At 48.7% G+C, this 13,693-nt stretch overlaps 1 protein-coding gene and 1 long non-coding RNA gene across 2 annotated transcripts; one reads left to right on the forward strand and one right to left on the reverse strand.

Annotated features, from left to right (window-relative positions):
* Window positions 1–6,194: 6,194 nt before the first annotated feature.
* Window positions 6,195–7,470, forward strand: LOC6901660 (transcription initiation factor TFIID subunit 11-like). The gene is made up of 2 exons (XM_002134293.3): window positions 6,195–6,392; window positions 6,463–7,470. The coding sequence occupies exons 1-2, from the start codon at window positions 6,326–6,328 to the stop codon at window positions 7,380–7,382; spliced, it is 987 nt and encodes a 328-aa protein (XP_002134329.2). The 5' UTR covers window positions 6,195–6,325; the 3' UTR covers window positions 7,383–7,470.
* Window positions 7,471–10,329: 2,859 nt separating this feature from the next.
* Window positions 10,330–13,531, reverse strand: LOC26534341 (uncharacterized). Its single transcript, XR_001452902.2, has 4 exons — window positions 12,003–13,531; window positions 11,626–11,935; window positions 11,449–11,555; window positions 10,330–11,388 (listed from the first exon to the last, which is right to left on the reverse strand). It is a non-coding gene; the product is annotated as an uncharacterized lncRNA (long non-coding RNA).
* Window positions 13,532–13,693: the final 162 nt, after the last annotated feature.

Consider the following 13,693-nt stretch of genomic DNA (forward strand, 5'->3'; position numbering starts at 1 on the left):
CTTCTTGTACCGTTTATGGGCACAGTTTTTGCGCATTTGTCAGGTCCGCTCTCTGTGCATGGACGTGGCATGATCTGATCTGTTCTGTCCTGTACTGTTCTGATGTGATGTATTCATTCAATTTGCTACTGCCGATCATCGATTGTCCATTGTCGTTATCTGAAGTGCTAAGTGGTCGCATGTGACCAATTGGCAGAGAGCACAGCTGGCTGGCTGGCTGGCCGAAGGAGACTGGCCTGGCGGTGATTAGGGCACCACAAGAGCTTGGAAAATGACGTGTGAAGAAAATTTGTTTGGGAAACTATCTGATCATAGAGCGACGACGAAGGGACGACATCGTCTGGGAATGGCTTCTGAGATTTCGAATGAAGCGACTGGGGAATGAATCGACAGATCAGTTTAAGGTCTGTTGAAAAAGCATGATAAAAGTACACGATAAAGAGCCTCCTCATAGACAGACCAAAGTTCAAGACATCTAGGCACAGGATTGCCTGCCTCTCTGCCTCTCTAGATCAGACTCTCTCTGTGTCTCTCTACTTGTCATAGCCTCTTCTCTCTCTATCGGATAGGCAGAGACCATCTCTAGAATATAAAGAAATTTGCTGCACCTGCCAATTTGTGAATGCCCTCCACTAAATTGTGAATTGAATTCTGCAACTGCTCTAAATTGGATTGTGTCCCGATGCCAATTGAATATTTTGTGTACACATTTGTGTGTGGCGTGCAGGAAGACACCGTCGCAGAGACCCACCGATATTTATTTGAGCAATTTGAAGGGTAAAATTGAAAAATAGAAGAGGAAATGAAATGACCGGAAGTTAAATCAAACCAACTTGCCCAAAAGGCGAAAAAGTCAAGAAAATCAAAAGGCAAAAGGCAAAAATACATCGCATGCCGGGCACGTAAGAAACTAAACTAAATACAAATACAAATACAAACACGAATGCGAATACGAATACGAATCTTTTGCGAATAATTCAAATAAAATTTACACCTTGCACGAGATTGAGAGGGGGAAAAACGAAGGAGCCGAAAGGGGACAGCAGTCGCCTTTCCGTTGCCATACGAGTATTGATAGACTTTGGTCGAATGGTTGACCAAGGGACTACAAACGGAAATCCTTTTTCAATTTTCAATTTTATTTTATTTTATTCTCTCTCACACACACACAAACATCGCATCTGCTGCGAGTTATAGCCGAAGTATAAATTGAGTTGCTGGCCACTGAAGTTGATTATGGTCTACGCTTCAACGGATCTCAGCCAACAAATTTCTCTCGATTCGGTTAAAAAATCAACACCAGGCCAGCCAGCACTTTCTGGCCAGGACTACAGGACTAAAGGACTGCGCCGAGGAGGTCATGTGTGAGGAGGGTTCCCCTTCCTGTGGATGGGTCGAGTGTGTGGGTGTGTGGGGCTAAGCCCTGCGGCTCACATATCAGCGCGCATTAAAACAAAGTGGGCATCGATGTAGAACCCGAATCCGAAACCTACCAAATCCCCACCCAAGCCCCACCCAAACCCTAAGGGGGGTAACTAAATTTGCGCAAAACAAAAGAAAGTCGAAAAAAAATGTTTGGGGGAGGCAAAGAATATTGTAAAGCCAAGGGACACAGACGAGGGAATGCCCTAGGAAACAGAAAAATAGCAAACTTCAAGGTTTTGAAGTGCTTGAAGTTTCAGAAGAGGATTAAGTACTGATCGCTGAAGAATCTCGGAAGAGCAGCTTACATTCTATGGCATAAGACATCAATCAATCGCTTCTCCTTTATTTTGAAGCTCAGAGAACTACTCGCAAACCTCTCACGAAGCCCATTCACTCCGTGGAACGAGAGAGTGTGTCTCTTGGAAGGGGCCACAGCTCTGACCGTCAGAGAGCGGCTGCTTTTCACTTATCGGAAGCGGTCGGGGTCCAAATTATTAACGCTTAAAGCTCCAAATCCGATTTGTTGAACCCTGCCTAGCCCCAATCCCAGACCCAAAGGGATCCACACATGATATGCAAAGTGATGGCAGAGGCCGCAGCCGCACAGCTGCTGCAGGTTGCAGGGACACCGACTACGACTCTCTGGAGGATTGAGATTGGGCGACCCACAGACTCGGTGACTCGGAGACGGAAGTGGCAGGGTAGGGTGCACTTGAGGCGAGATGTCGCTGGCGCCGGAATTCGTGTGAAAAGAGTGTTTGAGCCGGCGATTGAGAGACCTCTTTGGAGTGTCAGCTTGCAGGACAGATAAGACAGGATGGGGACGGGTGACAAGAGGATTGTTCCCGGTGGGGGTGGGGGACCTGCACTGATCCTAAGTGAGGACAAGTGTCGTTGCAAGTGTTTGCGCAACATCCTGTGTCCGAGTGTTGAGTTCTCGGGCAGCACCGTGTCGCTTGTCGCACTCATTAATTGCATTTCGATAATAATTTCATGCTCGTTAACAGAGGGACTCATGCTGTCCGCTCGTCCGTTCGTCCGTTCGGTGTGTGAGAGTGTCCTGTGTGTGCCCTGCAAGTCTAATTTTCTGGCATATTAGTTACAGGACCCACAGCCGTCGCTTGTTATCGTTAAACAGTCGCTAATTAGACGCACATGTGTAACATGAAACCGCATTTAAGCGCCCCCTCCGTCCGCTCCGTCCGCTCATGTTTTCGGTGGAAGGTGGAAGGTTGTGGGATAGGGTGGAGGAATGATACCGTAACTGTAACTGCAACTGCAACTGAGAGTGCGACTGAGACTGAGACTGGAACAGGAGCACCACGCACCACCAACCACCACCGTCGCGACGGTCGTGTTTTTTGTTTTTTTTTTTGTTCCGGCGAAGCACTAAAACTGTCCCAATTGTATCGAAATTATACACTTGAACTTCTCGAACTTCTGTGCCCCGAGTTGTGCCACATTTCGTGCCTCCTTGCCACGGGTTAAGCGCGTCATTCGCAGGTTGGTCTGGGGGTCAGGTCACAGTCACAGTCACAGCTCTTTTGGACAATTTCTGCCCTGACAGACCCCTTGCCAAATACAATATATTGGCAGAAGTGTCAAGCGACCTTAATGGTGGGTGCGTATGGGAAAGTGTGTCTGGTCTAAAAAGAGTTCACGGGTTGCTGGATCTGTGCTACGATCCGAGGAATCTCTAGAGCGATACTTTGTTGGAGATTTGTGTAAAATCTTTATTTAATTAAGATATTCATCCAAAAACTGCTGACAAATTCTCAGAAATGTTTACTTTTCGATTACTCTTACTTTAAGCAGCTTTATGGTCAGTCTTTAAGATATTTTGCTCTCAAAATTATTTAAATTTGAAGGGAAATTGCTGCTTCAGGATATTTACAGAATTGTCTGTAACCTGCTTTGGCCAGGAATTTCGTGAGACTTTTCTTCAATAAACTTATACATGTTTGCCCCCTTTAATCTATTGGGCCAACAGCTGTGGCCAATGGCCGAAATTAAGCAATCCATCCCACCCATCCATCCATCCAGGCATCCATCCCCTCCAGAGTCGCGTCCAGACCTTCCCTTGATATTGTTTTTGTTTCAGGCATTTTCCGCCTTTTGTTTTTAATAAATTTCAGTGCAGGATGGGCCAGGGACAGAACCACGGCCCGGGCAGGACATGACGATGGTGGCCATGATAAAGCCGATGATGTTGCTGTTGCTGTTGCTGCCTCCGAGCTATGGCTCCTCTCCTCCATTGTTATTTTCGTCGGGCGACATTTGCATGCCTCATTTGAGGACAAGTTCCTCTTCATTTATTTATTTTATTGCGGCCTCATTCGCGTTATGAACTCAATGGGCTGTGGACATTATTTTAATAATTGCACTCGGCTCTCTCTCTCTCTCGCTCGCTCGCTCGCTCGCTCAACAGAACAACAACAACGAGCATTCAATCCATTTCAATCCAATCACATCCCATCCCTCGCCTGATCCCAGCCCCAGCCCCAGTTCCAGCTCTGAAATGTTGTTTTCCCTCTCTTTATGGCTCGCATTCCATTGATTTTCATGGATTTCTCGTAATAAACTTTTGCTGTATTGTACTATAATTTTCGTACAACATTTGCTCCCCGCCCTCTCCCGCTTTTCCTGCTTTCTGCTGAAGAAGATATACACATGTACAATAGTCTGTAAGAATATACTATGGATGCCATCAGTAGGTGATAATCAGCCGGAAGACATGCCGTCTGAGGAAGAACCTGCTACCTAGAGGAGGCCCAGGCCCATACAATCCCAGGGCTAAGCTTACACATTCAAGTAGTACTTTGTGGCCGTAATTTATCTTGAGTGGATCAATTGGGCGAGCCCACAGAACAAGAGCCAAAACAAAGGGCCATCGATCGATGGAGGCTATGATCCGCCAGCTCATAGATCGCATCGGTTCGGCTTTGGGCCGGATCGTATGACTGGGCGAGCGAGAGCAGGTTCCTTTGTGGCCGGGTGTGCTTTTGTTGCTTTGTTTTGTTTGGTCGCTGGGCGGGGATTAAGACAAGTGTCGGTTGCACAATGGCCAGGCGATCCATCCATCCACCCAAACAAAGGACCTGCACGATCTACGGCCTGCGATAAAGGATTAGCCCTTGGTCCCACACACACCGGCCCACGGACCTCGAGAGACAGCCAGTCTAGCGCGCATCCTCTCGTCCACATTAGGCCTAAGTGCGGCTTAGCCAAATGCTAATAGATTTGCTAATGTGAAAGCCCCGGCCACACATGGCTCATGTGAGCCTCTGTCCTGTCCTGTACCGGCTCCTTTCTCATTTCTCCTTGAGGCTTAGCCCAGGCCCTCCACTGGCTTTTATTGTGTGCCGCCTTTTGTGGGAACGCAACTCCATTGTTGCCACAAATTGCTGAACAAAGCAAAGCGTAGCGCCGGCGCTGCCATCGATCCCTACGAGACCGAGAGAGCCTACAGCCTACAGCCTACAGCCATCTCCCTCGTTCTCACACCCCACACCCATTAATATTTCAATCACTAAAATATTCGGAGCAAACTAACAAATCGGTGTAGCGTGTCCGACCATTCCATTTGACCATTTTGTATTCATGGCATAGGATTTGCTGGGGGCACTCAACAGGAGTACTATACAATACACACGATTCCCTCGCTTACCAAAGAGTCCATAAACGACAGCGACCTGCTCATGCTCTAGAACTCGATTGTACGCCATAACAAAACTTAAGTGAACTTTAATGTTTGCCCTAATATATCTTCCTGAATAGACATCTTATGGCAACTAATTTTACATCAATTTAAAGACCATACATTTCTCTACTTAATTCTTTTTAAGGGGTACATAACCCATTCTAAAGATGGTCGACCAGGCCTACAACTTAGTTTTCGTGTATTATCCCGAGCTGCCATGCCAGTTCCTTAAAATCATCCTAGTAATATATGCCACTGCTTCCTAGGGTATGGGGATGACGGGGTTTTCCTCCTCCATTCCGGGGCTGGCCAGCGTGCGTGCTTTTTTTATGGCATCAGTGCTTTTTGCATCGGGTTTTTATTCGCTCCGGCCCGGTCCGCCAGTTGGCACAGCTTCATTGGGCCCCACTATGTTTCTAATCAGTGCAGCTTCCGTTGCCAGCTTCCTCTGCTCCACAGCCAGTCCTTGTCTCTGCCCCTGTCCCTGTTCCATGTCCACTGGCAGTTCTGTCTAACGACCTGCCTGTGCGGGGCGTCAGTCAACATAGAGCGATATTTGTCAACAAGCGGAACTACGAGTATAAATATGCATGCAATGCACGGCAAAGGGCTCTGGGACTCTCGTATAAAGGCAGACCAAAGGCAAAAAGGAAAATTTGATATGGGAAAATGGAAATGCCAGGGGAAACGGGATGCCATCGCACTAGGCTTTGATTCGGTCTCTAGGAGACTGCCCGGACTGCATTTCATACCATTCAATTCCTTAAATGAATTTGTCCACAAGCACACACACACACACACACACACACGAAAACTCGTCTGTTTAAGAGTCCAACTCAAATTCAAAATGATCTAAAACCAAAAATACGAATCCGCAGAAAAAGCTCAAAAGGAAGCTCCCAGAAGAAAGCTCCAGAACGTCCGGCAGTGTTTGAAAGTGTTTGACAGATAATGACAGGTCACAGACCTGCCAACTCGATGAATGAACGAAAAGGTCTGACTTGGTAAATTTTTGATCATAGTAGCCCTTGAGTTTGTAATTCCACTTTGAACTCACTTGAACAGCATTGTATTACAGTTCATTTGTGTTCGTTCGTCTGTGAAGTATTATTCGAGTTCCCCAAAAACGAATCTAAAAAAATCCAAAATAAAAGTTGAAGCAAACTTCATACATATACATATACATAAGCAGCCGTTAACATGTCCCGCCAGATGGATATGCGAGAGGCTATTCTCTCCACAGCCTTAAAGCGCTCCCTCCTATACGGTTAGTATTTTCAGTGCGGTATTGAAGATAGTCCCAGGCAAATAGCGGGTCGGTTTCCTTGTCCCTTCAGATTCGCAGCGTAAAATGAAGTTCCTGGATATCGTTGTGGTGCAACCAGAGCGGCCTGAGAAGCCTGAACGCACAGCCCATCAGCCCAGGGAGAGGTCCAAGAGCTCAAACAGTATTGATCGCATACTGTGGGAGGAGGAACCAGAACCATTGGATCCATACACAGAGCTCCTGCCATTGGGCCAAAAGTCAGTGGCCATCTGCAAGGAAGCGTTCTTCCAGCAGAAGGCCAACAATGGGTTCGGTAAACCGATCAAACCGTTCTCCGGCCCCTGGCATAATGTGCAGCCGAAAAAGCTGTTGGAGGAGCTGATAGCCGTAACAAACCCCGAGGCGCCCAAGGAAGCCACTCAGCTCGAAACGAATCTAGAGGCGGAGGAATCACAAGAAGACAAAGCGATTGAAAATCGCATCAATGAGGCCATGCTCTACTTCATGGAAGCGTCAAACCCTTTGATAGACGACCAATTGGAACTTCTGTCCAAGATTATGCACTCCAAAGACGATACGAACCAGCAGCCAGAGGAGCAGGATCAAAATATGGTTAAACGTAAGAAAAATAAGAAGAAGCCCCAAAAGCGGAACCGCAAGAGGAATAAGGGCTATATACCAAACAAGGATAGCACTTTGGACTGTCCTGAGGAGGTTAATGCTGAGTCTGCTTCGGGGCAGACCGCCAACCTGGACCCTGAAGGCGATGACAATGACAAGACCCTGGACACAGGCGCCAGCATTGAACCCCAAGCAAACCCCGATTCCGAAGAAGCTGGACCCATGTCTTTTTCCCCAAAGGTGGACGTGGACACAAACGAGAAGCCCAACAACTTGGAAGCCAAAGATGAAATTGTGGTGGATGCAGCTGGAGAGCAAGCTCGATTCGACACCGAAGAGGGGGATCCACAGATTCCCTCTTTGCATTGACACTTTACAATCAATTTTCACATCTTTTGGCCATTATTGTCTTAAATTCTAGTTATGGTCCGCTGTTTAAACGCCTCTGAGAACAGTTGATGTGTCTTTGCTATGGGTTCAGGGGTTCGCTATTCTTGACACTGTGGTGTGGGTGTAGGGGTACCACAGCCACTTCCGTTCCGTTCCGTTCCGTTCAGGCATGTAAATCACGGCGGAAGGGCCCCACGTTTGAGCTGTGCTGCCATCTCCATCACCTGCCTACAAATGACACTTGCAAATCCACTCAATATTGAGCGTTCGCGTCACCCTGGGCAACAAGAGCAGAGCCATTCCGTGGGGAGGTGGGCATGGAGTAAAGGTAATGCAAATGTGGAGTGTGGAGAGGGTTAAGGGTAAGTCTAGGCAAAAAAGAAAGTCATAACGAGGCAGCGGCAGCGGCAGAGGCAGGGAGAGCAAACAACCAACAACCAGCAACCGACAACCGGGAATCGGGAACCGGGAACCGACAACACATAAGCCGCCATGTTACGGATGCGAGAGTGCAGCAGCAACAGCCAACGTTGCACCTCCATGGGGCTTACACATACACATATACACACACAGAACACACAGGAAAAAAGCGACGCGTTTCGGAATTGGGAATCGGTTGCTCTTGGGGCAGGAGATGGAGCTCTTGGGGCAAAAGGCAGACTAGACCGAAGCGACTCATGGGGACAGCAGGAGAGCCGGCAGGAAAACGCCGCACAAACATTCATTCTATCAAAACAATTCAGGATCAAAAGGTTAGCCCATCCACCGAAACTCAAGCATAAAAAAACGGTGTCAATTCTTACCTTTTTCATATGTAAATTAAAGCATTTCCGTACTATGCAACCGATGATATGATATGCCCATGCAGTCTCAGTCCTCGTTGCCTTCTCGCTAGTACTGACTCGTACTCTTCTTTTGATTCTTTCTGTCATGGAATTTTCTCAGTGGCCTCTGGTTATAATTCCTCCTGTTGCTGGCCTTTCAAGCAATTTGGCTAAGACTGAGGCTGGAGCTGGGGCTGGGAGCTAAGACAGAAAGCCAGCCGATTCACTTTCAACACGATTCGATGGACACAAGTAGTGCGAGTACGTACGCTCTTGGCCAGTAGCTTTTAAGCATGAAATAGCAATGCGAGCCGAGTCCAGCTCTTGACCCCATCTCTGCCCCATCCTCTCCAGCAAACTCCGGAGGGTCCATCCATTCATCTATCCGTCCATCGGTCCATCCATCGTTCGGTGCTTCAGCCAGGACGCATACAAATCACACTAAGCCGAATACGTCAGGGCGGTGGCAGAGAATGGGAAAGCGAATAGGGATAGAGATATGGGGAGGGCTGGGCTTTGGCTTTGGCTTTCCTTTGAGTGCTAGCTGGCTCAATATCACAGAAAAATACCCGCAAAAAACTGGAACCCGTCAAGGAGAAGAAACAAAAAGGAGCAGCAGCAGTAGCAGCAGGAAAAAACCAAAACAAGTTAGGAGCGTATTGTGGCAAAGTGTTGCGACCGCCAGATACCCCCGAAAGTTAGAGCAAATGAATCGATCGTCCTTCGACAGAGACTCTAAAATGCGAAGACATTGCATAAAGAAGAAATTACATTTGAATCGCTTCCTGCTCGGGCTCGTCTGTTAGACAATGCCTACGGCGACTGAGTCGGTCCCGGAATCCAACAACAATATGCACAAATGTCTTTTTTAAGGCGATTTTCCGCCTTAGATTGGTCCCAATCTACAGTACTTTTCCTGGGCGTGGCACAGATTGAGGTGAAGAAATATTTGGCAATAGAAAATCGTAGGTAATCCATGAAGCTCCATCCATTCGAATACACCCCGGCACTCGACTGCTGGCAGGGTATTAGCCGAAGAGCAGAAGCAGAAAATGGCAAAAAGGAAAAACAGAAGCTGGCTTGACTACAAAACCCAAGTCGGAACGGATGCGGCATCAACATCATCGACAACATCGGCATGCTCAGGAAGCAGTGTGGCAGTGGCAGTGGCAGGAACAGTGGGGGCACTGGGATGGATGTGCAAGGATTGACTTTGACTCCTGCCGAGCCATATGTATATCCTGTTTGTGCAGAGATTTGGCTTTGAGCTATGGATATCGTTAGAGATTGCCGTCGCTGGCTTTGTGTGCCCAGCCCCCCGCTCATCGATTTGCACCCTGGACGGACGGACGGAAGGGTGGGATGCCAGAACGTGGGCATGAGGGGGAGCCGGACCGGTGTAGAGGAGCTGCTTCCAGTGGTGGCAACTTCGAGTGTCGTGTGCAGCAAGTTTACAAGGCTGCAGCGCCGCACTCTCTTTTTTGTGTTGCTGCAGCCCCACTTCCCGAAGCCCAGCATAGAGGCTGTTGATGTTGCCGTTTTTTAATTACATCCTTCACTGGGAATCAGTTCACGTGGGGCCCCAGTCGTCTGAGGGATGGCACATATCAAGCATACGTCGTGTATGACGACGCGCCTCTGGGGGGCGGCAGGAAAAAAACCAAACCAAACCAAACCAAAAACTTGTACAAATGCCATGGTTTGGCTTTGGCCTATCTCTACCTCCTGCTCTTGTCCTCCCGCCTCTTGTTCTTTCACTCCCCCAGCTGGAGCTCGGGCTAAAGCTTCGTTAGTTTATTGTGAAATTCCAATAAATGCAGTTTAAACCAAAGCCTTGCCAACGATCGGCAAGGTACAAAAAAAGAACTACAGCACAACAACAAAAAAACAGGAACTACAGGAGCACAGGGGAAAGAAGGAGACCTCGACCTACCTCCCAGAAGATGAAAAAACGAACGAGTAAATCGTAGAAAATCGGAAAATTGGCCCCGCAATGTGGCAGCAGGACAGGGGATTGGTAAAAGCTGGGCAAAGGGCTGTGATGACTGTTTGATGGTTCCGCCATGTGGAACACCAAATGCCGCTACTCAGAAGGGCGAATATAAGGGTCCTGTAAGATTTTAATTGTGGCGTGATATAGTATAAAATATGTCGTACATGTATGTATATAGCTACCAAATATATGTAAATATCTGCAGTGTCTGCAGGGTATTCCCAGAGTCGGCACAGATCGGTTCAAGCAGGTAACTCGCCCACACAGGACTCGGTTCAATTGTGCAAGGGATTGCCACGATGCCGATGCCGATGCCGTGAGATGCTGAGCGATACAGAGCGATGGGAAGCGATGCGCCAAGGCCATCATGACGATGATGATGATGGTGAGCGGCTCCATCAGGGTAACGATACGGGGACGGCTCCATCCATAGAGCCAGTTGTCGGATGGATAGCGGAGGTGGTGGCGATGGCGATGGCGGTGGCAGTCGACAAGGACTTTCTCTCTCTCTCTCTCTCTCTCTCTGTCTCTGTCTCCTCTTCCTTTGGATACTCTAGGTACTTGGGTACTTTGGGGATTTCGTGCAGATTTACATGCAAACAATCAAGATACGCCCGGGCTTTCAAGTGCCCCGGAGCCGGAGCTGGAGCCGGAGCCGGTAGAGCACACAGAACAGAGCTCCTGCGACCTCGCAACTCGCTTCTCAGGGACTCGTGCCAATACGTCATGTGTGTCCCAACAGCGGCTTACTCCCGGCTCCGGGAGGAGTTATGGCTATGGGAATGGAAATGGGTACGGTCTCGGGTCCGGATCTGGGTCCGGGCCGGTGCCCGGGCTCTGCTCGAAGCTGGGGTATGGGTTAAATGCTCCCGGTGCACGTTCCGTTTGCTTTTCACATCTTTTCACCTTTGATTTGCCATCGTGTTCCGCCCATCTCCTTTTCCATTCGCATTTCGATTGTCGTTGTGCCTTCCCTTCGATGTCCTTCGCCTGTTTGCCCTTCTTTTCCTTTCCTGCCACTGCCACTGCCACTGCGTGCCTCTGGTATCGCTCTTGATATTTCGCAATGTTTGTTAAATAAATATCTCTACACATGTTCCGATTACAGTCCCAGTCCCAGTCCCGGTCCCCACTCAATCACTTTGCATGTCTCTGGGTCTGGAAGTCCCTGTTGGAGCTTGTTATTTTTTGGTTGATATTATTGGTTTTTAATTCAATTGCTACTTACGTATGTTAAATGTTCTCTTTGGGGGATTACTTGGCGTTGTCTGTGTCCTGACAGCCCGGCCCCCACTCTGGCTGCCTCCCCCTCCGCAGAGTGACGCTCTCTGCATCCTTATAAATGATAAATGAGAGTTAATTATTTAATGTCTGTCACCCAGTGGCTAACACGAGGCTAACCCACCCGCTGAAATGCAAATTGCCATCGTCACATGTTAGCAGCTGGACTTGGACTTGGCTTTGGCCATGGACATGGACAGGGACAGGGAGAAGGACAGCATGAGGTTGTAGTACCCATCTCACGGTGCCGTGTGTAGCACAGTTAACCCAAGTGACACATACAACACACAGGGACACAGCAGCAGGACATCGGACACTGGTCATAGGACCTCGGACAACTAGACGAAGCCAGACTGTTGAAAACAACTAAAAGGAAACACCACCGACATCAGCATGGGGTTGACAGACGTTCGAATACCCTGCAGATTTGTAATCTACAAGTAAAGATAAATGGATATAATTATCGAAACGAAAGATCAGATATGTAATGGGAGGCCGTACTTCTCATTCACAGGAGGCTCCACCTTGTCCTCCTCTGGCTCGGATGGCTACTCCAGCTGATGCTCCTCCTTTGGTCGATGGCTTGCTCAGGGTCCTCCTTGCTCAATATCTTTGCTTTAATGTTTTATCTAAAAAAGAAAAGAATTTCGTTTGCTTGTCAGTTAATGCAGATTTGCAATTTATGTTTTTTTATGAGTTTCCAATGCCACCCTTTGGCATCAAATCCGCCCTCCCATAGATCCCCAGCACCATCCCCATTCTGTAAATATGGCCGCCAGCTACTCAGTGGGTCAACAGCTGGTCAGCTGGGAAAACCGCTTTTGGGGGAGGCATCTCGCAGAGTGGCCGATCAGTGCGCATGCCTCGATTCCGATGATGATCTTTGGGGGTAGGTCAAGTCATGGCCAGGCGAGAGTCCCATCCGATAGCCGCTATCTTTCCAATGGAAAAGGTCCAGCTGGGCTTCAAGGTCTGCTCATGCAAATGCAAATTGAATGACATGGAGCACGGCTAGTCGCCCCTTTCCCCTTCCTGCCTTCTCCTGCCAAATCCCCTGCCATGTCAAGGGGCTGCGCTGGACTGTGAAAAGAATTAGAACTAAGACGGGTGGATTTGCTGGATTCCAATGTTTTTCGCCCCCGAGCAGGACAGGACACAGCCAGGCTCTGACTCCGGCTCTGACGCGAACGGGCTCTGGCCCGGACAATGGTCAGCCGAGTATCCATTCCGGCATTCTCCTGCTGCTGGTGCTGCAATATTTACGACTTTGCCGCGCGCATTATCATTAATTTAGCAGATTAGCAGGACCTGGGGGGAGACGCAGAAGAGGAACATCAAAAACCACAAAACCGCCTCGAAAATATTGTGCAGACGAGCACACAGACAATGGGCACACAGTGGAGGAGGGAGGGGTCTTGGAAAGTGTTGAGCGTATTCCAAGAATTTTAATTGAGCTGTAGCCCCGAAGATCTCTGACTGCTGGCTGCTGTCTGCTGACTGCTGACTGGTGCGTGATTTAAGGCAAATCCCAAAAACCGTGATAATCGACTTTGATGCCCGACTGTCGCCGCCGACATTGTCGCCTGCCTATCTGCTCTGCTGACTGCTCTCCTCACTGCTGGTTTGCATTGCATTTGGAAATGGTATAGTGGACAACAAAAGACATTCCCCAGATAGACTGCCGAATGGCGGACAGACACACACAGATATCCTGTTGTTTTTCCAGCCAACATACTCCACAAGATATTGAGAGCAGAATGCAGACAGAGACAGACAGAGATTGCCAATGCCCAACCCATGCCTTTTATTATTACGACAGCGAGCGGGCGACCGAGTCCGAGTCTGAGTCCCAGTCTGAGTCCCAGTCCGAGTCGAGCGATGACACTTGGGTGCAAACGAGCCGATTATTGCCGCCTGATAATGTTCTAATTGCCCTGCAGCGATAGCGACAGCTAGTCCAAGCCAATTCCAACTGCGTCCAAGCTTGGTCGAGTCCAAGACCGAGGAGTCCCGGCCAGGACAGGACAGGGCTCCTACTGTTTGGGCACTGCGCACTTTTCATTTTTGGCAAAAGGACTTGCTTCGAACCTGGACTCTGTGTAGTTGCAGTTGTCCTTTGTCACGATGCCGGACGGCACGCTGAGTCCTCAATCTCTGTGCTCTGTGTCTGTCTCCCTTTCTCAGCTTATCGC

The sequence above is a fragment of the Drosophila pseudoobscura genome, chromosome X, assembly GCF_009870125.1.
Source record: "Drosophila pseudoobscura strain MV-25-SWS-2005 chromosome X, UCI_Dpse_MV25, whole genome shotgun sequence".
Taxonomy (NCBI): domain Eukaryota; kingdom Metazoa; phylum Arthropoda; class Insecta; order Diptera; family Drosophilidae; genus Drosophila; species Drosophila pseudoobscura.